We start from the raw sequence: 26,383 nt of genomic DNA, 5'->3' as shown, positions 1-26,383 counted from the left end.
ATCGGCGCGTAGGGTTATCTCTATATATACGCTACTAGCATTCTGGCAGTCTACTGTACTCAAGAAACATCGTAAGTAGACAACTCCAAGCTGCCATATTGCTTGCTTTTATTATTCATAAGTACAAAGAGATCACAAAGTTGGATTCAGCGAGCTACCACTGCATGTTTCTAATTCTCAACAGTGTACAAATACAGCATACAAAACCTGATATATAAAGTGTATATCATACACAATCATCTCTATTTTACTTGGTAACCTATGATACTTGGTACCTTTAAATGTCAAACTCATCGTGAGCAGCTGAGGAGAGTTATTGTGCTCTTGAGAGCAAAATAAATTTGGTTAAAAATTTCTTAGCATGATTAGACTACAAAATAAACGGCAAACCTGGAATGCATAAAACTTGTAGTAAAAGATAGTGTACAGTTAGTGTACAATTAGTGTACAATTAGTGTACAATTAGTGTACAATTAGTGTACAATTAGTGTACAATTAGTGTACAATTAGTGTACAATTAGTGTACAATTAGTGTACAATTAGTGTACAATTAGTGTACAATTAGTGTACAATTAGTGTACAATTAGTGTACAATTAGTGTACAGTTAGTGTACAATTAGTGTACAATTAGTGTACAATTAGTGTACAATTAGTGTACAATTAGTGTACAATTAGTGTACAATTAGTGTACAATTGGTGAACAGTTAATGCAAAATTAAATAGCAACATCACTTTAACAATGCGTTGTAGAAAAATTGCATTTAAAATATATGTCGTGTGCTAAACATAAGAGAGAACAACTCAACAATTAAATTAAAAAAACCTACCACAAGATTGTCGACAAAAGAGGTCAAGGAATAAGCTTTTTGCACTACAATGATACAAATGGGAAAAGGCCAATGATTTTTGGTGATATGTCAAATATTTTTTATGTTTAAAACTTTCAAAAATTTGCAAGACTTTGTATTTAATAAATCTTTGACTAATTTATAACCATTAATTACTGAAATACATATTTTGACCAACCAACAGGCCTCCATTGAGGTAAATAAAAATTACTTGCAATAAAACCCTTGTGAAAGTTTGTACCAGGCTTCGAAAAATTGCTAAAATAGAACGTTTCACCTCCAGCCAACCACGCTGTCCAGAACCCATAAGTTCCCCCACTAATAATGCTGTGATTACAATAGGACAGCGTAGCAAAGTCTTCATACGCTGACCCGTGTAACCAGACAATATTGTACAATTTTTCTGCTGGAGAGAGCATTTCTTTAGCATCCTTCAGTGTGTCCGATGCCACAATAAAAATAATAGATTCTGATTGGTTTAAGCATGTTTTTGCTGCTTCTAATGCATTTAAGTAAAAACTTTGGTTTGCCATTTGGTATCCATAATTTAAGCGATCTTTGTCCTTGAGGTCTCCTATGCGCATGTGGACACCGACAAAAATAGGCTGTTGTATTTTAAGTGCTGATTTTGCTGACTCTAGAGAATGGACAGCTGCTGAGTCATACTTTTTATTGAATCTAAATGTCTCTCTCAAAGCACTCGCTTGACTACTGCTGTTAAAATACTTCCACGATTGTCTGTAACCCCCGATGGAAATATTTTGGTTTGAGTCCGGCTCAATTGGACTAAAATGTGTAAATCCACCCTCGCCAAAAACTTCCCAATCTTTGAAGCTCTTCTCTGGTAAAAGAGGAACAGTTGAGCTAACAGAAATGAAAAATTCTTTTAGCATATCAATCCAATCACAGCTACCGCCATCTTGTGGTAAAACAAAGGTACGATTCAATTTTGCAGCGGCAGCAATTGCAGGCGCCATCATAAACATCTTGTTTCCTATCCTTGCCTGTCCACACAGCCAACCTGAAACACCAGCATTTTTTGAAATTGCACATTTTTAAATATTGTTGAAACTAATACAGAAAACGTCGCACAATAGTCTAAATATTGTAGCTCAATATTAAAATAAGCTAATCATATATTAGAGATAACTACTTCACAACGTTAGTCAATGCTCAGCCACTGAAAATAAACTAGAAGGGAACCAATATTCATCAAACAGCAAAAGACCAAATGATGAAAAAGATTCAGGAACAGTGCATACCTATTGCTCATTTCTACACATGAATGTATTTTTCAATTCTGTCTAATACTCTGTAATTGCTATCTCCTTTTTGATGAAAAGGACAGTTACTACTGTGAGCCAAGTGTTCTCATTTTGTTCCTTGAACTCCAAACTCGATATTTCATACATAGTGCATTTAAATTAGTGGCAAAGCTGTGATAATTCTTCATAAATATCCTAAATATTTATTTATGAATTGTTATTATTATTTATGAATATTTATTTATTTTCTATGAGTCAGTTGAAAATAAGTAAATATTTCTTTTAAAAATTGCACTGAACGAGTTTGTTTTAAATTTAACACCCAAACTTTTCCAACACTCACAAAAATGTTTTCCCTGAAGTTGTCTTTTTTATAATTATTTTTAAAAGCTTAAAAAAAAAGCAATGAAGTTTTATTTCACCTCATACTCTAGTACTCTGGTGTGCTGTGATAGATCATCATGAGTGCCAATGAAACACTGAGAACATTTCTGGGTGCACAATTATTCTATTTTACTTGATGGCGAATGATTTACGCAGGTGGTAGTATTTCAGACACTGAAGCAGAATGAAGAGGGATGCAATCCTAGACTCTGCGATCTTTTTCTCAACCTTCAACTGTGCCTTCGAACAGCTGAACGTATAAAATACATGTAGCTCTTATTATAGTAGAATTTGTTCTGTTTTAACTGTATTTATTTTAATGAATCCAATAAACAGCTCAATAAATATCAATAAATACATTATATCAAATTGTATTGCATGAATATATAATATCAATATTCCATAAATATCTGCAAATGTGCCTCTTTGCTGCCTCGGCAAATATTATTGCCGTCATAATGGTTTATAGTTACCAGAACCAATTTAAATATTGTTATGATTTGCTCTGAATTTTATTTTTCTATCATCTGCAATACCTAAAAAATTACTTCGAAACATTTTTAAGTAAGTCATAATGAATTTCAAACACATTCAGGTTACTCAAGGTAAGAAGCACATTAATGGCAGACAATGAGCAGCATAGTGTGGCTGGTGCAGCTTTAGTAAGCTTTGTACAAAACCTTTCTGATTAGTGAATAGTTACAGTGATTAATTAGCCTATCATAATTGTACTTGAATAAAAGAAAGCAATCATACCCTTGCATTAAGCCAATAGAAAACATGTTTACAGTTTTGCTTTACAGAAACATGAAATTTTGATAGCTATTTTTTCTTCACTTTTGAGCAGCTGTGTCAGATAGATTATAGGTACTAAGGCTTCACAAATTATAGATCTATAGACTTCTGATGATTCTTCATTTAGTAACAGCACTATTTACAGTGATTTTTTTAACAATAATAGCAATAATAATAATAATAAAAAATAATAAAAATAATAATAAAATAATAATAATAATAATAAAAATAATAATAAAATAATAAAAATAATAATAAAAATAATAATAAAAATAATAATAAAAATAATAATAAAAATAATAATAATAATAATAATAATAAAAAATAATAAAAATAATGATAATAATAAAAATAAAAATAATAATAAAAATAATAATAAAAATAATAATAAAAATAATAATAATAATAAAACATGCAAAACAAAATAGCGCCAGTAGTGGATTGACTTTGGTAAGGATCCACTAATATCGGCTTGGTGCCTGACGCTTAACTGGACCCACTACTGTGAGAAGGCTTTTATAGAAACTCATAGTAGAGCCTGCTGCCGTGTAGGTTAGGTTGATGTTTCAACCTAAGGCTAATGGAGTTAACCTTACACAAAACCTACTGCCTTGTAGCATTGGAAAATGATTAAGGCAATGGGAGAAAACCCTATACAAATCACCACTCCTACCCATGATGAATACACAAACAGAAAGAAACCCCTACGACGCCGAGCGGACAGAACAAGCCTGTCAACTCTTGCTCGGCAGCTCACCTGCGCCACCCCAGGCAGGGAGCGGTCGTCAACCTGTTACTGGGACAACTAATCACAATGGGAAGAGGAGAGGATGGACACGAATAAACAACATCAATGCAATAGAATGTTACTACCAAAGTCAACCAGAGAAGAGAGGATACATGAAAAGGATGCATCAGATATGGAAAGATCGAGGATTGTTTACCACAACAGATCAAAGGACAGCAGATCAAGTCCGAGTCATAAAAAGAAACGGACTGATGTCCGACTTGGATATGGACGAGATAAAACAGAGAGTAACATCGTCCCCACCAAATGCTATGATTCAAAACAACGTAAATGAACATATGGATACAGTTGAAGAAGAAATGGAGAGCGAAATTACTGTGGAAATAATAGAGACGCCAATCGAGAAACCAAAGGCCAGTGAGGAACAGAGAGAGATTATCAATCGCCTCAAAGACATCATTGAGGAACTGGAGCAAAAGTGAAATATGCCAAAATTAAAGAAAATACCGAAAGATAAGATCAGGAAGGAAACAGGAATAATCAATCAGGCGATCGGGTTTATTGACACCACTGATATTGGAGGTACAAATGACTTGATATATGCAGGAGCACGGCTGGTAATGGAAAGATTACAGAAAGAACCGAAAACCAGTGGCAAGAGAACCCAAATACCGTCATGAAAAATGAGACTAGAAAGAAAACTGGAGGAAACACGTAAAGATCTAGCAAAGATGAATAGCATCAAAGAAGGTAGGCAATTCATCACAAGAGAAATAGAGCAAGGTTATTAGCTGAAGAAAAAAAGGAATAGATCGAGTGATTGAGGAACTTAAACAGAGAGTAACATCCACAATAGCAAAGATTAAGAGATATTCTGACAGAGTGAATCAGTTTCATACAAAACCGTCTATTTGAAACAGACCAGAAACGATTCTACCAAAGCCTAGAAAATAAACAACAGAAACAGATACCACCGCCTGAGCCCAATGCTGCCATGGAGTTCTGGAGTAACATATGGGCACAGTCGCACACTTATAAAGAAGATGCCAAATGGATCAAGGAGGCCGAACATGACTACAAAGATTTAGAGAAACAAACTGATATGGAGATCAATGTTGTGGGATTAAAAAGAGTCCTTGGGAGATTATCACTATGAAAGCCGCTGGGCGGATGGAGTACAAGGCTACTGGGTCAAGAACTTCACAGCTTTTCAAACGAGAATTGTGAATCAGATGAATGAGATTATCCAGAGAGGCACTCCGACATCATGGATGACAACAGGAAGAACGGTGCTAATTCCTAAGGATGCAAGCAAAGGCAACATACCATAAAACTATAGACCGATTACCTGCCTGCCAATAATGTACAAAGTACTGACTGCAATGATCTCCGACAGCATTTATGAACACCAGGAGAGAAATGAACTACTAGCATGGGAACAGAAGGGATGTGGTAGAAAAAGTCGGGGAACTAAAGATCAATTGATAATAGACAAGTGTGTTATGAAAGACAGTAAGGCAAGAAAAACCAACTTGGTGATGGGATGGATTGACTACAGAAAAGCGTATGATATGGTTCCCCACTCATGGATAATGAAAGTAATAGATATGTTAGGGATCTCAGAAAACATCAAGAGATTCATGACAGCAGGTATGAAACAATGGAAAACAGAGCTAGAAAGTGGAGGGAAAGAACTAGGAAAAGTATCGATTAGCCGAGGTATCTTTCAGGGAGACAGTCTTTTTCCTTTGATGTTTGTGATTTCAATGATACCCCTCACAATTGTACTGTGTAAAGTTAAACCATCATACCATCTCAAAAACAAATGTGCAGTTAACCATTTATGTATATGGACGACCTGAAACTGTATGGGAAGAAGAAAAATGAAATTGAGACACTGATACGCACAATGAGAATCTTCAGCGATGACATCGGTATGGAGTTTTGATTAGATAAGTGCGCTACCATCACCATGATAAGAGGGAAACTAACTGGCAGAGGAAATATCATGCTACCAAATCAAACAGAAATCCATGAACTAGAAGATGATGAAAGCTACAATTATTTAGGAGTTATGGAGGCAGACGACATAAAACAATCTGAAATGAAAGCTAAGATCAAAAAGGAATACATTCACAGGCTCATGAAAATGCTGAAATCAAAGCTGACTGCTGGAAATCTCATTACCGCTATCAATACATGGGCTGTGTTCTTGTACAGATACGGAGCAGGGATTATTCATTGGACGAAGGCTGAGTTACAGCAACTGGACAGAAGAACACGGAAACTTATGACAATGCATAAAGGTCTTCATCCAAGATCTGATGTAGATAGAGTATATGTTAAAAGGGACCAAGAAGGAAGAGGATTAATTAGTGTTGAGGAAACTGCAAATTACGAAAGTCCCAGTCCGAAAAAGTACACAGAAGGCAACCCAGTCGAATTTATAAGAACAGCGGGTAAGATCATAAATACCAACAGAGAAGATGGAAGACAAGAGTATAGAAACCATCAGAAAACTGTACGAAAGCAAAACTGGCATGATAAGCCAATGAACGAACAACATCTAAGACAGACAGAGAATCAAGCAGCACAGGAGACATGGCAATGGATGAAGAGGAGATGTTTCAAATGAGAGACTGAAAGCCTGATCACTGCTGCCCAGGATCAAGCATTAAGAACCAACCATAGGAAGGCCAAGATAGAAAAGTCAACAAACGATCCAAAATGCAGATTGTGCAAGCAGAAAGTTGAAACAGTGTCCCACATAGTCAGCGAATGCAGTAAGATCGCCCAGACAGAATATAAAGGGCGGCATGACAAAGTGTCGAGTGCAGTGCACTGGAGTATATGCAAGAAACATGAGTTGCCCCACACAGAAAAATGGTACAACCACCGTGCAGAAGCTGTTTTGGAGAATAAGAAGGTGAAGCTGCTATGGGACTTCAACGTGCAGACAGACAAGGTTATCGAAGCTAGAAGACCAGATCTGATACTAATAAACAAAGAAATCAAACAGTGTCAGGTCATAGACATAGCAATACCTGGAGACACAAGGGTAGTACAGAAGGAGGATGAGAAGATTGGTAAATACAAAGAGCTTGGGTTCGAGATAAACAGACTGTGGAAGGTGAAGACTGAAGTGATACCAATAGTAATTGGTGCACTCGGAACAATGTCAATGAGGCATATAGCATACTTGGCCGAGGTGGGAGTGAACATGTCTTTTGAGACTATACAGAAGGCAGCCATCTTAGGAACTGCTCACATATTGAGGAAGGTCCTCTCTTAGTAGAATTGAGGAAGATGTTGGATCCTTTGGCCTTTTGTTAAAACCCGGACTCAACACGGACTAAAACCAGTCACCTACCACCTCACGACTGTGAAGAAAAACTTTTACAACAATAATAATAATAAAAATAATAATAAAAATAATAATAAAAGTAATAATAAAATTAATAATAATAAAAATAATAACAATAATAATAATGACATAACTATCAGCAATAATGATTGCACTTCTGACCCAGAGCATGCTCAAGTTGTTCGTTACTGTAATAGGAAAGGGAACTGAAAAAGTGTCTGAACTCATTTTAAAACCCTTTTGCAGATTCCCTTTGATGTCGTCTGCTGATATATTCTCACAGATACTTGATACAATGATACAATGTTATTGCATCAGAAATTGTAATACAATCATACCTCTACATACGAGCGCCCTAACACACAAGAGAAACTCGAGATAAAGCTGACTTTCTACCATGTTTCTTCTTTGAGATACGAGTAATCTTTGAGATGCGAGTAATCTTTGAGATACGAGTAATCTTTGAGATACCAGTAATCTTTGAGATACGAGTAATCTTTGAGATACAAGTAATCTTTGAGATACGAATAATCTTTGAGATATGAGTAATCTTTGAGATACAATCACATAAGCCGATTGTTGATGGTCACTTATGACCAAGTATGCAAGAGACAGCTTTCGAGAACAACATCGCTCGCTGATAGTGTGTATCTATGAACTGAGCACGTTTTATCTTCAAGTACCTCTAGCTTTTCCATCCAAATTTATTAAAGGTTGACTTGCAACAAAATTCACATTATAGTTATTTGGTATCAAAAGATTCACCATGTCTTACTCTGTTGTGTTGTAGGTGCAAAATACATGGAAATGTGATTACAAGCTCTTAAAAGCTCAAATACGAAAAGCCACCTTAGATTGGAATCAGTTTATTTCTCTGACGTAGTCATTACATTTGGTTATTGTTTTGTCACATCATGGTCTCACGTGAATTGAAAGGCCAATAAAAGGCTCAACATAAAACTCCTCGTAGCACTAGTTTATGACAAACACTTCAGGTTCTACTGAAGACAGACCTTGTATTAAATATAGATGCTCGCTACTTTACAGTTTTGTTTCAGCTTGATCTAATTGTCTAGTCGTAATCTGATCATGTGACCCAATACTTCGCAAATAATTTTTGCAGCACTTTTCGATTATCACAGGTGACCAACAGGCTCGTCATGATTATCAAACAATGATATGTACTCCTTCAAAGTAAGGTTAAAAAATTGAACAAATTTTTACGGTAAGTTATAAGATATCAGTGCTAGAAGTGACAGCATTACAATGACGATAAAACAAATGCGTAAGAACAATAAACATGGATTTATTGAATGCCTGAAGTACCTTTGTGAAAATATTTCGACGAATGAGGTTGCATGAAAATGTAAACAGAAATCATCTTGTACAACTACGTCCTATTTGAGTCGTTTTGGAAGAAGAATCCAAACTATGGCGGTCTCGTGTGGCTGCGATTAACTGTTCGTTTTTGAGCTTTTAAGAGCTTGTAATCACATTCCCACATATTTTGCACCTACAACACAACAGAGTAAGACATGGTGAATTTTTTGATACCAAATAACTGTAATGGGAATTTTGTTGCAAGTCAACCTTTAAGAAAAGTTCTTAAAAGGTTAGCTAAAGGTCAAAGCGAACGCGAGGCAAAACGCTGCTGAGCGAAAATTAAATACAAAGTTTTTATTACATGGGGCCACAGAAGTTTATTGTACTGAGTGCATTGCTGTTAAGTCTCTCACACACAGCCGCTGGCCACTATGTCTGTCTGAAAGGTAAAAGCGTCATACAGTACTGTAAATAGTGATGTTACATCTTATTGCAGATCATAACAACTAAATAGGTATTGGTTACTTTTTAGCGCAGATACTGAATTAAAATAATTAAAAACACATTTTTTCTACCTTAATGTCCCGTTTAAGTGTTTTTTATAGTATGCTAATGGGTTATTTGTACCTGATTATTTTATATAATAAATGGTGCCTTGAGGCGCGAGTAAATTAACATACGAGCTCAGTCTTGGAACGCATTAAGCTCATATGTTGCGGTATGACTGAATTTTGTGTTTTATTCGCAATTTACCATGTTTTTCATTTTTTTACTTTTCAATTTATTGTTAGTTTGCCTCTGAGCGTGATGATTTCATCACCTTATTTTATTTATTCCTTTATTATTAATTTATACTCCCTTATTCATTGTCTCATTCATTCATTTGTAAACTATTTCATTCATTCACTTTTGCACTCACTTTCACACTAAATTGCACACTTTGGCTACTCATCCATTTTTACATGAATATTCACTCACTCAGTTGCAACCTCAGCAGCTCCCCTAATGTTTACCTTTGCTTTATCTTTAGGCTCCTATCAAAATATGACCTATGACCTATTCACCTTTCACCCCTAAAGGTTTCCCTCATGTCCAACTTACCTTTATTCACGGTGACAAGAGATTTTCCAGCCAAGCAGGCATCGCATTCTCCGAGATTAGGAATCACAGGGTGTGGTGGCGTTGTCGTGGTAACAGCAGCTGATGCCGGTGTGGCTGTTTGATTTAAGCCGTGATCATATAACTTTGGTAGAAAAACTGAAGTAATTTTTTTACAAACAGTAATACACTCAGGCTCTTCGCTAGATCGGCAGTCGCATTGCGAATTAAAGACATTGTAGGCTACAGGGGAGGCGGACCGATAGACTAGCATTGTAAATAAAAACACTGCTATGGCTATAGTCAAACAGAAATGCTTTCTCTCTATGGGGCTGGTTGGCGCCATCTACAAATAAACAAATAAACAAAAATTATTGTAACATTATAATAATTTTAATTATGGACCAAATAGAACAACCTGAGAAGATGTATTATGTTTTTGAATGAAATCTGTTTTTGCTTTGTAATTTATTTGCTTCTTGCTTTATTTGCATGTAAATTGATTAATTTGTTCCCAGATCTTCCCAAACTCACTCCTGTGGTTCTTCAAAAAAGAAAAAGACTAGACTCAGGGTAAAACTTAGCGTAAGACTTAGCGTAATCACATCCTATATTGAAGGCATATTAAAACGTCATGGCGCTCTATAAGATTTCAACTCTTCCCTAATAGCGGTGTTTAATTAGAGGTGAATTTAATAAAGAAAGGCGCTGTATTTTTTAACTTGTTCGTTAGAATTTTAGAATATAAGTTTAACCTGTTTACATGAAGTGATGTTAATTTTGCCAATATTTTGCACTCTTTTTGGTAGGTATCGACATTAACGCCCTCTTCTTCAGGATTTTGCTGAACTGCTTTTCAAATACGTTGAACTATTAGACCGAGTTAAACAAGAAACTACTTTCTTGATAAAATATTAACGTAATATTGTTATTAATTCTTTAGATGATGTCACTTTTAAGTTTAAAAAAAAAACTAAACCTTCTGAGTTAAAAAACAGATATAAGATTTTTTATTTTTAAAGACTTTATAGAATATTAAAGTTAAAATGTGTCATAATAATGGCTGCTATTACGCAGTATGTTGTTCCTGAAGAATATTCTCATCGTTCATCGACACGTTTCAGAGTATTCAGGCCAGGTTGTAAAGGACACTGTGGATGACTCTGAAGACAGTAAATAAGCACTTTCCCTTGGTTTATAGTCCATGATTGCTGTAATTTTACAATGAGTTACGCAGAACTCATGCCTAGCTCATGAACCTGAACTCATGCCTAGCTTATGAACCTGAACTCATGCCTTGCTCATGAACCTGAACTCATGCCTTGCTCGTGAACCTGAACTCATGTCTTGCTTATGAACATGAACTCATGCCTTGCTCATGAACCTGAACTCATGCCTTGCTCATGAACCTGAACTCATGCCTTGCTTATGAACCTGAACTCATACCTTGCTCATGAACCTGAACTCATGCCTAGCTCATGAACCTGAACTCATGTCTTGCTTATGAACCTGAACTCATGTCTTGCTCATGAACCTGAACTCATGTCTTGCTTATGAACCTGAACTCATGTCTTGCTCATGAACCTGAACTCATGCCTTGCTCATGAACTTCAACTCACGCCTTGCTCGTGAACCTGAACTCATGTCTTGCTTATGAACATGAACTCATGCCTTGCTCATGAACCTGAACTCATGCCTTGCTCATGAACCTGAACTCATGCCTTGCTTATGAACCTGAACTCATACCTTGCTCATGAACCTGAACTCATGCCTAGCTCATGAACCTGAACTCATGTCTTGCTTATGAACCTGAACTCATGTCTTGCTCATGAACCTGAACTCATGTCTTGCTTATGAACCTGAACTCATGTCTTGCTCATGAACCTGAACTCATGCCTTGCTCATGAACCTGAACTCATGTCTTGCTCATGAACCTGAACTCGTGTCTTGCTTATGAACATGAACTCATGCCTTGCTCATGAACCTGAACTCATGCCTTGCTCATGAACCCAAACTCATGCCTTGCTCATGAACCTGAACTCATACCTTGCTCATGAACCTGAACTCATGCCTAGCTCATGAACCTGAACTCATGTCTTGCTTATGAACCTGAACTCATGTCTTGCTCATGAACCTGAACTCATGTCTTGCTTATGAACCTGAACTCATGTCTTGCTCATGAACCTGAACTCATGCCTTGCTCATGAACTTCAACTCACGCCTTGCTCATGAACCTGAACTCATGCCTTCAATGTCAATTCGCCTCGAGTTTTTCTTTTATTCCAGACAGCAAAGTCAATTTTGCAAGAGAAAAACAATAAAAATGTTTAATATGTCTAAAATAAGGTAAAACTAAATACAATTTTACTATAATAAGAGCAGTGTATATGTGTCCATCCATCTATCCATCAAAAAGGTTCAAGGTTATGATAAAGTATAGCTATAGGTGATACTCCAACTCAGACAGATCAGATTGGTAGACCGACGCTCTAACACCTACACAGAATAATTGCCTTATTATGTGTCTTTTATCGACACACTTGACGATTTTTCACAGCGAACTAGACTGCCAGAATAATAGTAGTGTATATATAGAGATGACTTTATCTGTTGTTTTTTCTCTCAAGTGTGACAAGAGGAGAAGAAATATTTTCAATGTTAACCATCCACAAGGTGTACATTATGCATGAATTTGTGCCGACTGGGCACTTAACGTGATATGAAATATTTGATGTGTACAAAGCAAAACCTTTACACAAATTGCTTACGTTATGTGAAATTTACCTTATAGGAGCATCTACTGTGGTTATATTTGTCAGTTCAAAGTTGAATGAACCTAAACAAGGATGATCTTTTTAAATAGTATCCAAATCCTATTCTGTGAGCTGGTAAACATTGAAGTAATATCTGTAACAACCAAGCTAGTCAAGGTTGGTAACATAGTGTTTGTATTTCAATGTTGTATTCTGTTTTAGAGTTTGTCAAAACATTTTATCATTAACACAATCTTCTCGCAAGTTCATAAATTGTCTGCCATATTTATTGCTTGCTGATTCTTCTGTTAGTTGTCAGCACCGATTCTCTTCTTTGAGCAACATTTTCGTAAAAGGATCCTTCATACTGTATCGTCATACCAGTCGTATTTTTCATGATCGTCTAATTAATAGAGTATATGGCCTTATATAGTCAATAATTTTTGTGTTTTGACTAGTCAAGCTTAATGATCATTGTGGTGTTTTGAAAAATATCATTTCCTTGTAAAGAGTCACTGGAAATGTCTCAATCGCTGGAAATGTGCCAATCGCTGGAGATGTGTCAATCAGTAATGAAGAGAACTAGCTAGACTTTCAGTGACCTATATAAAGGTCTGGAAACATAAAGCTAAATAGTTTGACTTTAACATCAATCATTTGTTTCTCATGCCACTTTTTTGTAGAAGTCGCTTGTTGTTTGGTCACATTGGGCAGGAACCATTTGTTGCCTCATATAATATTTTATCAATAACATGTCAGCTCATACCACAGCAGATAATTAGTTTAACTGATGCATAGCATACAGTGCAGTTGTTCATTGTAATCTACTCTGCATTTCGGATATCAGTTGGCACACACTTTTCCTACAACACTGAGCCAAAAATGTTCCTCTTTTGGCTCTCTGGAGCCAAAAAATCTGTAATAAGTCAATCATATAAATTTGTTGTTTACCATTAAAATGCATTTATTCTAGACACCAGACTCTTTTAGTATAGTGTGTTGTCAATGAGCTTTACATAAGTGATTGTCACAGCTGATTGATGAATCAGCTGTGACAACTTGCTTCAGCTCGGCATGAATAGTTTTTTTGGGAGGACACTTTACCATTTATGTGTGCGATTTAAAAGTTACTAACTTAATTTTGATATCATTTCTGTTTATAACTATATAGCTGTAACACTTTCTTTTTCAGCAATGATTTCCCTGTCAGAAAAACAAAAAAGAAACAGTTTTTGGAAACAAAGGTTCTCGCGATGCAAGTTCCAAGCTGTGATATGAGGCTACCGCTTTTTCAGCAAAGCACAGACTAAGGTCAACTACCGATAACTAGCATGGGCTATGATGTCAACTACCAACGATAAGACAACATTTGAATGCAAGACAAAAGCACTTCTGTTGGCCACCATTTCAATACATCGTTCCCTTATCTGGCCACCATGTAATGCTGCTGTGGTTAACCAACATGTCAGATTATTACAATGCAAACTCAAGCATATTTCTTCAATTAAAAATTTCTACTCCGCATTTATATGTTAGTTGGCATTAACCTTTAAGTAGTGGTAGTAGAATTACACCGATTGGCTTGTACGTGCATCTTGTGGAGTACGCTAGCAAAAAACTATTCCATCACAGAAATAGGGAGGTTAAAAAAATGTTTGTAAAAATTTTCAGAAGTTATTTGTTTAAAACCTACTAACACATGATCTGCTTTCATAAATGGAGATTTTGAACAGAAAATATTTTGACCATTCGGTTAAAAAATGAGCGGTTTTTAATTTTTTAAGTCAGCAAGCCGCTCTCTCCAGCTTTCTGACACTGCGCAGCTCATTTGCTTGTAGCATCAAAACCACTAAAAGTAGATAAATAAATTTTTTTTCTACAAAATGCACTCATTGGAATTTTCATGTCGGCGAATTAAATAGCTCTATTATTTTTTCAAAATTGACAATAAAAAATGAATGCTAAATTGCCAAAGCCAAATATCAGGTTTAATTTTTTTTATTGCTATGAAATGAGTGACACAATTGGCGTAAATTTTGTTATGTGAAATGTCCAGGAGTTTCTAACTCTGCTGCAATCAAGTAAAAGTGTTATAGAAAAGCTTTTAATCAATCAATTTGACAGGTAAGTTATCCTTACCCATCTATCATTTTCACAGGTGGCTTCGAAAGTTTTTCAGTAAAAAAGTTTTAAGACGTAAAAAAACGTTTTTACGTCTGAAAACCGTTTTTTAAAAAGCTTAGAAATGGCCCAAGTCAACACTTTTATTTTGTACAAACTTACAAAGAATCTTCTACACTAAGTTTCAAAGAATACAAAAAACATTGATCACACAACTTCTACAACCCTACTCATAACTTCTCGTGGTGCCTAATGAAAACATGTCCTCTGTAGCGTAAAATAATAAAGCCACTATGAGGAAACATGTCATTGTTCACTATGATGAGCATGGCTAATATGAGAGGTCACAAAACATGTATAACATTACAATTTTGTTGTTATAGCCAATAATTTCCTGAAGATTATTGACATTGTATAAATAATTTTTTTAAGCCTTTTTTACATTATTAAATAAAAAATTTTTTTAGTAGAGCTAGCTATTTTATATACCACTAAAATTTAGATTTTGTGCTTACTTTAGATGCAGTTTTTGGTTTGAAAAAATACCCTTTTTTTCTAAGGTTAGAAAATATTATATATATGGCTATGTCAACTTTTATAAAAGTTTAAAATTTGATTCTGATTTTAAAGTGTTACTATAATATATATAATATATATAATATAATATATATAATACTATAATTATGCAGCATCGCAGCTGCTTCTGGTCAATATTTTGTAATGATTGCAAATATTTCTGTTCATCTTCACTACTTAAAATTGTCGAACAAACCTGATACTTGGTCAAAATTAAACAAAAAATATTTTTGAAACCTCAATATGTAATGCTATCTATTGCTGTTACTGCAAAAAAATCTTGGTGCTAACAGTTAACCTTTATGTATCAGGTAATTTGATATTATAAGATTGCTCACAAAATTACTGATATGGACTTACTCTAAAACTAGGTTCTAAAGCTAATTATCTTAGAGTCTTTCTATGCATTACACACAACATTTTTTGCATTTGATTAAAAACAGAAGTTCCTCCACAAGGCAATGGAAAGGTTTTTGTGTATTCGGACAATAGTGAAACCATCTGTTAAATGACCCTCACAAAGAATAAATGATTTGTAACGCTCAGTATAAAACATTCCAGTTTAAATTTTAAGGCTGCCATTTCCTGATACCATATTTTAAGTAACTTATTTTACTTACTAGCGAGTAAGAAGAGAATGCTGGGTAATCTGCTTTAACGCACACCAGCCACCTAGCACCTCCAAAACAGACCCTTTATGCGCCGTGTGAGAAAAGCAAAGTGGTTTATTTCTTTAAAGATGAGCTTGCATAAGATTTTAGTTAATTTTATCAGAATGTATCAATATTTCTCTATCACTTGTGATTATTTTTGATTTTTGAGGTGATCTGACTGCCAAGATGTTTCAAAGTTAAAATCGACAAAACTTGAAGGAAGTTGAAAAGCTCAAATCAAGTGAAAGAGCGACTGTGGTGTCTATAGTTGTAAAGAGACCGACAGAATCGAGACACATAACGCTGCAACTTGAACACAATAGCTGATATCAACTATAACAATGATAACAGCTAGTGACATCATTTCACACGTATTTTTTCTGAGCGTTATAATCGTGATCAAGTTTTGTCAGTATTAATCTTAAAACATCCTGGCAGTCAGATCACTTCAAACATCAAAAATAATCGCATATGATAGAAAAACACCGGATACTTTCTATTAAAATATACTAAAACTTGTGCAAGTCCAGTTTTAAAGGAGGAAGCTGAATGTTAACTTGAACAATAAAATTGTCATAGAGCTATACATATCTTAATAACATTGTCATAGAGCTATACATATCTTTTAAAACTAATCTCAACACTTTGATCGCTGTTCTACCTCATTGTGATGCTCACCAGCTGGCAAGCTAAAAATTACTTTGGCTCTAAAATCGAGTTTTTACTCAAATTTTAAGACATCTGTTAAAAGAATTGCATGGTAATCTTAACCTACCGTTTGATTGCATGCAGTCAGTTCAAATATCATAAAAAACTTCAATAAAATACAGTAAGTAAACATTGACACGCATGTTCTGTTTGACATGGGCATGTGATGCCCTTGTTGAACAATGTGTACAACAGTAGCATGAGCATACCTCCCCTTAATCAAAGTAGAATAGCTCTGCTAAACTACGGTGTAATCCAATTTCGGAAGCACTAATGTGGCAATACCCTATATAATGAGTGAAAGGAGGAAAGAGACAATGTAAGCCTAGGCATAAATGTCGACAATCTTAGTAACTGGTTAGTTACTAATAGAAGCTAGTACCTGCTACTGGCTGTTAAAACATGTATCTGCTACTAGCTGTTAGTATCACTACTTGATGTTAGTACTGACTACTATCTGCTAGTACCTACTACTAGCTACTAGTATCTAGTACTAGATGATAGTATCTACTACTAGCTGGAGTGTGTACAGAACAGTTGGAGTGCTATTGTTTCATAGGCTATTTCAGACCAAATTTGATATCTCAACATACCGTGAAACCTCTAACTGAGCATCATGGCGCTCGATTTTTCAACCTACTCCCTATAGTGGCGGTCAATTAGAAGTGGCATTCAAATAGAGGGTGGCGGTGTATTTTTCAAATGGCTCATCAGAATTTTCGGAAGATAAATTAAGCCTTATTACTGGTGAGACGAATGTCACCTGTATTTTGCTCTCTTTTTTCGGTGAAGCGATATCAAACCTTTTGGATGCCAACCTCCAACTTGTCAATGGTCTTTTAATAAATATGCATAAAGAATCTGAAAAATATCTCTACCAGTTGATATCTATTGTTTGCAATTAACCTGCGATGATATCATAGCCTGTGTCGTTCAATTTGTTGGAATTTTGAATTTTTATTTCATTGTAAATTTGACAACATATTTTTATTTTATATCTATATTTAACAATGTTGCATAAAAGCTCAGTTCGCTCATTAATATGTTTGCTACAGTTTGCAGCCAAAACTAGCTTTTTATGTGCAATTGAAGTGAACTTATGAGCATTGATTCATTGTAAACCACTGCAATGATGCTATTAAATAACATGCTATAAATATGCATATTAATAAGTTATATAATGATAATTTATCAAATTATACAAATATATTTCCGAACAAGTGACATGAACGAACCAAACTTATATTACATGCAGAAACAAAAAATTTTTTATCCTTTAATCGGATAGCTGCGTTCTGATTGTTGCTTTTGATGGAACGAACATCTGGTTGTCCAATGCCTTCCACAATGTCTTTTGACCTCAACCCTTCTTCTGCATTGCTAAACTAATCAATATTAGAGTCTAAACAACTTTTGGCAGAGCAAAATTTTCACGCTGCCTTAGTACAGGTGCAATGCATAAAAATTTACTGGCTAATTGCAACCTTTGACCCAAAACTTGCAAACTATTTTCATATGCATGTACTTTGAAGTATTAAGACAGCGTTAAACAAGGAACTACTGTTAGCCTAAAACCGTTATTGGTTAATTCTATGGCGTTGCGTTAAAAGTTTTAACGAAAAAAAGCAGATTGCTTTGGAGTTGCAAAACAAGAGAATTGATTGGTAATAATGTAAACGATTCATCATTAATACGATATTGTAGACTCTTTTTGCGGATCACTTGATATTATGGGTTCATAAAGATCAAAGATAGTCAACGTGGCGGTCAAATTGAGGTAACGTTCAAATGGAGGTGGCGTTCAAATGGAGGTGGTGTTCAAACAGACATGGAATTCAATTAGAGATTTTAGGGTATTTGTTGTTTCTCATTCAGACATTATGGATACATGTATTTAAATATCAGCAGAATTCTTAGACTATAAGGAATCCAACTATCAAGTTTCAAATGTTTGTTAGTCATATTTTAAAGAATAGAAAAAGCATAATATTATTATGCTTTATTATTTATCTTGAGGTGTTGACTGATGTTCTAAAAAAAGAATCAAGGAGATTGACCAACTAGAAGCTGAGATATAGTCAGCCAAACACAGGTCTACCTAATAACAAACCAGGCGAGAATCCTTCGAAAATCTCGAGAAATGTGACATATGAAATCGACTTATTGGTCATGTGCCGGAGTTGCGCACCCTTACCGCCGTTATGTATAATGATTATTTTAGGCTACGAGATGTGAAACGCTTCTCGCGATCGTTAAGAATTTACATACTAGCTCTGGTTTCCCAGAAAAATCAAGCAAACTTTGTGTGGTAAAGGCATTTGCCCACAACCCCTCGCCATGATTTTTCAAAACAGAAGAGCAGCTTTTGACTATTGTGCTTCAAATTTTAACTCGATCTCCACAGATATGCTCCGAAGATCCTCTGTTCAACGAACAGCGCGTGTATAGTCTATATGCGACATCCGCGATTTGCAGTTTGTTTAGAATAAGAAATGGGAATGGGAATTTTTGTTCATTCATCGTTTTTCTACTGTGTACCTACTGCAGCATTCAGTTGATTTTCATGATTATCGTCACTATTAACAGACTGCAAGTTCACTACAGCCGTAAATTTAAAAAGAATAACTTGACCGTGCTGCTCTTGCTGTAAGAAAAGAAAACGATAACTTTTGATTTGATTTTTCTATTTATCTATTATCTTATCTATGATTATTTTTTATGATTAATATAATAATCATAATGCATATTATACAAAATAACTGCGTGTAGAATAAATGATGTAACTAATATAACTTGTAGAAAATTCCAAATGATAACCAAGATTGATTTAATTGATTCCATTTATTAGCTATAGTTTAAAAAAATCTGAACAACGCTAAAGATGAGTCTGAATAGGGAAGCTAAGTGGGAGAACAACAAAACTGAGCTGAACTAGAAAGATAGCGAAATGTTGCGAAATAATAGATGCGTGTAATTATTTTATGCTAAAACTAATCTACACGTCAGAGGGACTGGTTCGGAATTCTCAGAGCAATGATTGTTAGGCCCAACTTGATTGTTCTATACTTCCAGGGATTAAACCAATTAAAACGCCGTGATTGTTATAGGAGAGCGCATTAGTTGGCTTAATCGACCAATGGCACACAAGTCGATTTCATATGTCACATATTGATGATTACCAAAACACTTATGTTTTCTGGTAGACCTGTGTTTGGCTGGCTATATCTCAGCTTCTGGTAGGTCAATCTCCTTGATTCTTTTTTTAGAACATCAGTCAACACCTCAAGATAAATAATAAAATATAATAATATTATGCTTTCTCTATTCTTTAAGAGAGTTGCTACAAGCTAATTGCTGGAGCCAACCAAATACTAAAACTAATCGACTGATTCCAACAGCCCACTATACTACAAGCAGTCCACAACAGCCCACTATACAACAAGCAGTCCACAACAGCCCACTATACTACAAGCAGTCCACAACAGCCCACTATACTACAAGCAGTCCCCAACAGCCCACTATACTACAAGCAGTCCAAAACAGCCCACTATACTACAAGCAGTCCACAACAGCCTTCTATACTACAAGCAGTCCACAACAGCCCACTATACAACAAGCAGTCCACAACAGCCCACTATTATACTACAAGCAGTCCCCAACAGCCCACTATACTACAAGCAGTCCCCAACAGCCCACTATACTACAAGCAGTCCACAACAGCCCACTATACAACAAGCAGTCCACAACAGCCCACTATACAATAAGCAGTCCACAACAGCCCACTATACAACAAGCAGTCCACAACAGCCCACTATACAACAAGCAGTCCACAACAGCCCACTATACAAGAAGCAGCTATTTAAAACTCTAGGAGAAAAACGAATATTAGGGAGTTCTATTAAAAGAATTTTTTTCTACAAAATGTTTGGTGATGCTTGTAAATATGCTCTCTTAATTGGTGTTTGACTTGAACAAAAAATGATAACATGAAACTCTTTAGGTTATTAACATTATAAGGAATCAGAATAATTATATATAGAGTTTTGGGAGTCTATCTGTAAAAACTTAAAAGTTATTCAAGTCCAAAGCTAAAAACCCACGCATTGACGATTGTGTGCGCTGCTTGTTCGGCACCATGTCTCCGAATAGCTACTAGCAGCTGCTTGAATCTACTAGCGGTTAGTTCCATATAGGCCTACTATCATTTATTATTCAACTAGTCAGAAATATAAACACCTCCCTCCCATCTGCCACTCTGACTAATCAATACAAACAGCAAGGTTATAATTAGGGTGTATCCATGTCTATGTGTGACACAAATATGTTGTATAGACGATAGATTTGCAGGGTGCCAGCTAGCTAAACACATTTGCAGCCAAGCGCCTACACAGTTACTAGTTTATCTTTTGTATAAACAAAGGCACTTCAGTGCTATCTTGCATTCCATCTAGTTGCTATTAGTCAAGTTGTTATAGCAACAAGAAAATCACTTTTAAAATCTGAGGAAGCATTTTGAATGATTCTGTCATAGCTGAAAGTAAATGAGCCCAAAATGAACTTACATAAATTCTAGTAGGTTTTATCAGAACTTATCAGTATCGCGCTATCATTTGTGATTGTGATGTTTGAGGTGATCTGACTGCCAGGATGTTTTAAGAATCACATCAACAAAACTTCATCGCGGTTAAAATGCTCAGACTGAGCGAAAGTTCGAGTATGACGCTTATGGGTGCAAAGAGACCAACAGAGTAGACAAGCGTAGTGCTGCAATTTGATATAACTGATATCAACTATATCAACGATAACAACTAGTGACATCATTTCACACAAATCTTTCTTTCGAGTGTTTTAACCCGATCAGGTTTTCTTAAAACCTCCTGGCAGTGAGATCACTTCAAACATCAAAAACAATTGTGAGATAGAATGAATGATAGAAAAATACTGATACTTTCTGATAAAATCTATTAAAGTTATGTGCAAGTTCATAGTTAACTTTAAACAATGCTAAAACAAATGATTCAATAGCGATGAGTGTCAAACAGGCAAAGCATGAGATCGGGAACAAATGAGAATGTTGACATATCATTAATACAGAGTTGTGATGATATCATGAGAGTATGTGCAGACTCATTAAACCCTGATTACGGTTGCTTGGCAACGGGAAACATTGCTTACAGCATCATTTAACATTAAAACACTTGAGATGTTCTACATAAGATGGTAGCAATCAACAAATTGTCTACTCCATATTTCTAGCTTTATGCTCACTCGACAGGTTTGATCACAATGTTAGCGAATCTGTTAGAATATATAAATAATGCTCGCCTATAATTTCTGAGCGGGTAATCAATGAGCTTTGAGAATGCTTTAAATTATTTCTTTCGTGTTAGATAACAGTAGTAACAATCGTTTGCTTTTTCTAATATCATTCTATCGTTGTCAGCCATCTTTGTAGACAACTTTTATTGTTAAAAACATGAAGCTTTTGCAATGAATTTTTGAAAACGATGCTGTTGTTTGCAATTTTTTTATTATAGTATCAAAACAACACCAGACAATACTATTAAATAAGAGAATGACGATCATTTTCTACAAATATGGCAGCTTTTCCATGAACGTGTCCATGTGCAAATGGCATGATGACGTAAAAAAAATGATGGATAGCGATCATAGCAATGGCAGGATCGCTAAACCAATAAATTTCACCAAAAACAGTTTTTGCTTAGATTCCTGTCTGAACTACCATCATTCATTGTTTTTTGAAGGCAGCTGAAGAAAAGTTTATTAACTTTTTTGCAAAACAATGGTGTACAAAACTTATTATTACTAGGCGAACATTGCGGGCATCGAGTGTAGCAGTTGTGCTCTCTTACTCCTGTTGCTAAGCATTATTGTTGTAACTTCGTATTTTTCAACTAACCCGAATGCCTTATTTATTTAAGATTTGTTATTTTTGTGTCAGCAAATCTCTGTCATCTCACTGCCAGGATTATTAATAAGAATATTGACTAAACTGAATACTTTAAAAAAAAGCAAAATAATCTTTAAAAAAAATTAGAAATCTCTAGTAGGAGTAGTAATTGGTCATCAGTAGAACTACCTGACTGCCAGCACTTGCTAACACTTGCTAGAACTTGCCTGTTTTAAGACAGATGCAAGCTGAAAAAGTATGAGCAAGTTAACCCTGAGGCTGAGACTGACGGTAAAGGCTATTTGCATTTGTGCTTATCAGGAGAGCTTTATATCTACTTTACTGTCGTTGGCCAATCGAGTGTCAGCAAGTAGGTCTTATAACTAAAACTAACATACACCAAAAAATATAGCTTGACATACAATTAGCTTTGGTCGCTCTAAATAATATAGCATACCTGCTATTCCTTGCCATTACTCACTGCTACCTGCCACTGCCTGCCACTAGCTGTTATGACATTTCTAGCTGCCACTAGGAATAATTAATGTGTCACAGCTTTCAAGAACAAGAATTTACAAATATGTGTCAAATTTAACTATTAAAAAAAATGATCATAACAATGAGGCTGTTAATCTAAAACCAACTATTTTCTTTCCATAATTCATAAAAGATTTTAAAGGTTTACATGGAGATAGGTTAAAGAAGCAAGAAAGTTTGGTCACACTAAGATTTTTTACTGGCCTCACGCAACATACATACAAACATCTTTTGTGACATACATACATTTACATCTATTGAAACGGGCATATATCTATTAAAACAGTTGTACATACATCTTTTCGTTAGATGTACATACATCTATTACGAATGTCATAGATATATTATGACAGATGTACATCTATTATGACAGCCATACATTTATTACGATATACATTGTATGTACATGTACATCTATTAGGATGGATGTAAATTTACCTCTATCATGGCAGTTGTGCATCATTACGGCATGCATTCATCTATTAAGACAGACATTCATCTATTGCAGCAGTCGTACGTTTAATATGAAAGGCATACATCTATTATAACATATGTATGTCTATTACGACAGACATACATATATCATGGCAGTTGTACATCATTATGACATACATACATCTATTACAGAATATGTAGGCCTACATAAATCACGATTTACGTGCATTTATTATGACAACATTTACACTCAAATTCCATTGGTTGTCTACAGAAAAGCATTCAGTTTAAAACAAGGCTATACGACCTCTGAAGTGCTCTATAATTCCAATACTTTCCACACCAATATTAACATAAATCTTCCATATTAGGTCTATTAGAATCTACAAGTTTGTGAGACGAAGAATTTTGTGAGCGGCTTTATAATATGGAATCACCTGCTATTAAAACATCTTAGAAACACAAAAATCTAAGAAATGTGGCAATCTATAATGTTAGTGATATCGTATGTCTATTTCTATTGGCTAATAATTTGGTCTATTTTGATTAGAAGCAATTTTATAGGCTAAGCTTTAGTTCACCATCATAATTGGCTCGTTTATAAAGAAATCTATTGGCCAATTTCAAAAGTAAACATTAAGGTCAAACGTTAAGTTTTAATTCAATTCATGTATGCAATTATTTACAACTGACACGTCTATAAATCATCCCATTTGTTAACTTGGTGCAACTCTCAGACTTATTGGCAACTAATGAAAAGCCAGCTCTGTCGCTCAAATTTGACCAGAAATCAAAGTCCTCACCTTTATACAACTTCATACTTGTCCATATTGGACACTGGAAAATTAAATTGTGGCCTTAAAAACCATAGCCTGATCTTGGAGTGAGTTTGTTTATAGCATTTTAAGGTAAAAGGGTAGCAGGTAAACAGCGATGTGTTTATTAATTGTAGCTCTGTGCGGCACTGAGGGATATGTGGACTATGGCGTCTATATTCTTGAATCTGTAGGTCTATTGATAGGAAACAGTGATTAGAGATAATTAAAAGCATCCCTACACATAAGCTGTTTGTTTGGCCTGATCATTGTCTCCACAGGTACAGAGCTGTAATTAGACTTTGTTTAAACACCCTTAAAGTGCTGAGGTAAAAGGGAAGGGGTAACCTTAACCGAAAAACCTTTAAGGCCACGAGCTAACTAGATGTACCGCTAGGTATAGACACTACAATGCTCCAGAATGGAAGCATAAAAACTTTCACATTCAACTCAAAACATCAAGCAATTGCTGACTACTTGCTGAAAACAGAAAATTAGAAGTTGGCATGGCACACTCTTTTATGTAAGGACAAACCTTTTTCAAAAAAGAAGTCAGTCTCGAATATCCTTAGCCGTCTTTACGTGTTAACTATTGATGTAGGGAGAATGCAAAAAGTTACCAAAACCTGGGAAAGTTACAGCTTTTGCAGACACTCGCAAAGTTACCGGCCATACAGCGAGTAATATAGGACAAAAATTATTATGCATTGCACTAATATTCTAAGAGGCAGAGAGAACGGGATGAAATTTTGGCCTAACAAGAGTAGATGTGTAGAGATTGACACTCTCAACCAAACTACTGTCATTTATACTAATGCAGAAAGTGACAATGTCATCCGAAAACTGGCACCCATAAGAGTGTGAGAGTACGAAAAAGACACGGCCAGCAGGTGCTTGATGTAAAGTGACACCAGCAGCTGGTGATTGATTTATCAGTTGTTTTGCAACTATATCCATCAAATGCTATTCTTAGGTACGAAAGGTTACACAGTCCAATTCAGGTTCATAAATCCACTTTGGCAGTTTCATTTGTTGTAAGCGGTTTGAAATGAGAATGAAGGATGAGAATAAGATTAACTATAACTAACCTTCTGTTTATCTAATGTATTATTTGTATCCTCGTCCCTCTAGACATGTTATATTGACACAAGGGAAGGTCCTTGCCTACTGACTACATGTTAGTAATGTGGACTTGCCACGCTGTTGAATGTCAATCACTCACTCCCCTTCATTGTTGAGATTAGTGGCGCTGCTGGCCAATCAGAAAGAGTTATTAGGTTTACACTCCGCTGCGTAAGTCATGCTAGTACAAATATATGTATGTTTCACGGCGCTGCATTAAGTCCATCATTCATTCATTGATGAGGAAATAAAGCTGATTCATGTCTAAAGAGAGTGAAAGTACAGTAAACATCTCATTACAGTCATTGAGTCTACCACATCCACTATCATATGTTTCAGCTCATGAACTTTCTGTTACTACAACCTACAATTCACCATCCAGGCTCTGCAATACTATTAGATTACCAACTTTTAAAACAATTTTTTTCAACTCACACAATAATTCTTGATTTCTGTCTTATAAAGAGTTATACATACGTACAATAAGTGGTTTATAAAACAGGTAGAATGAGGTGTACGTAACCATCAGAATTTGGCAAGAGGTTTGTTTGAATATGTTTGAGCGTAGACATAGTCATGACGGTCTAACAAGAGTAAGAGCATCTTTCAAGTGCTGGGTCAATGATCAGGGGGAACCTACGGAGAATACACGCTTGAGGGTCTGATTGACAAGAAGGCAAACAACCTTACACATTATTTACCCGTCCCTTTTCATGGCCTATTCAAATAAAAAGACATATCTTGCACCCGCGAGTTACATCCTGCCTGCCTTATATTAGCAATGCAATGGACAGCTGCTATGTCTTTAATTACATTAGGATTTCTGAAAAGCTTGCCACTTATAAATTTATACTTAACACTTGTTGAATTTTCATTTCGGTTGTAAGTCAATAACAAATTTGGAGCAGCACTTCATAGATGCCTCTG

General features: G+C 35.4%; 1 protein-coding gene across 1 annotated transcript; it reads right to left on the bottom strand.

Annotated features, from left to right (window-relative positions):
* Positions 1 to 100: 100 nt before the first annotated feature.
* On the bottom strand, positions 101 to 25,543 carry LOC137408837 (galactoside alpha-(1,2)-fucosyltransferase 1-like). The gene is made up of 3 exons (XM_068095418.1): positions 25,423 to 25,543; positions 9,829 to 10,171; positions 101 to 1,869 (listed from the first exon to the last, which is right to left on the bottom strand). Exons 2-3 carry the CDS (start codon positions 10,169 to 10,171, stop codon positions 1,001 to 1,003), a joined length of 1,212 nt encoding a protein of 403 aa, XP_067951519.1. The 5' UTR covers positions 25,423 to 25,543; the 3' UTR covers positions 101 to 1,000.
* Positions 25,544 to 26,383: the final 840 nt, after the last annotated feature.

Source organism: Watersipora subatra, chromosome 11 (assembly GCF_963576615.1).
Source record: "Watersipora subatra chromosome 11, tzWatSuba1.1, whole genome shotgun sequence".
NCBI classification, from domain to species: Eukaryota; Metazoa; Bryozoa; class Gymnolaemata; order Cheilostomatida; family Watersiporidae; genus Watersipora; species Watersipora subatra.
Note: the sequence above shows the minus strand (reverse complement) of the source record. Positions and strands in the feature narration are given on the sequence as shown.

Coding starts and splice junctions, on each gene's coding strand:
- LOC137408837 (XM_068095418.1), bottom strand. CDS start 10,171: ATGGCGCCAACCAGCCCCATAGAGAGAAAGCATTTCTGTTTGACTATA. Junction 1,870..9,828: donor TCTTGTCACCGTGAATAAAG/GTAAGTTGGACA, acceptor CTGGTGTTTCAG/GTTGGCTGTGTGGACAGGCA.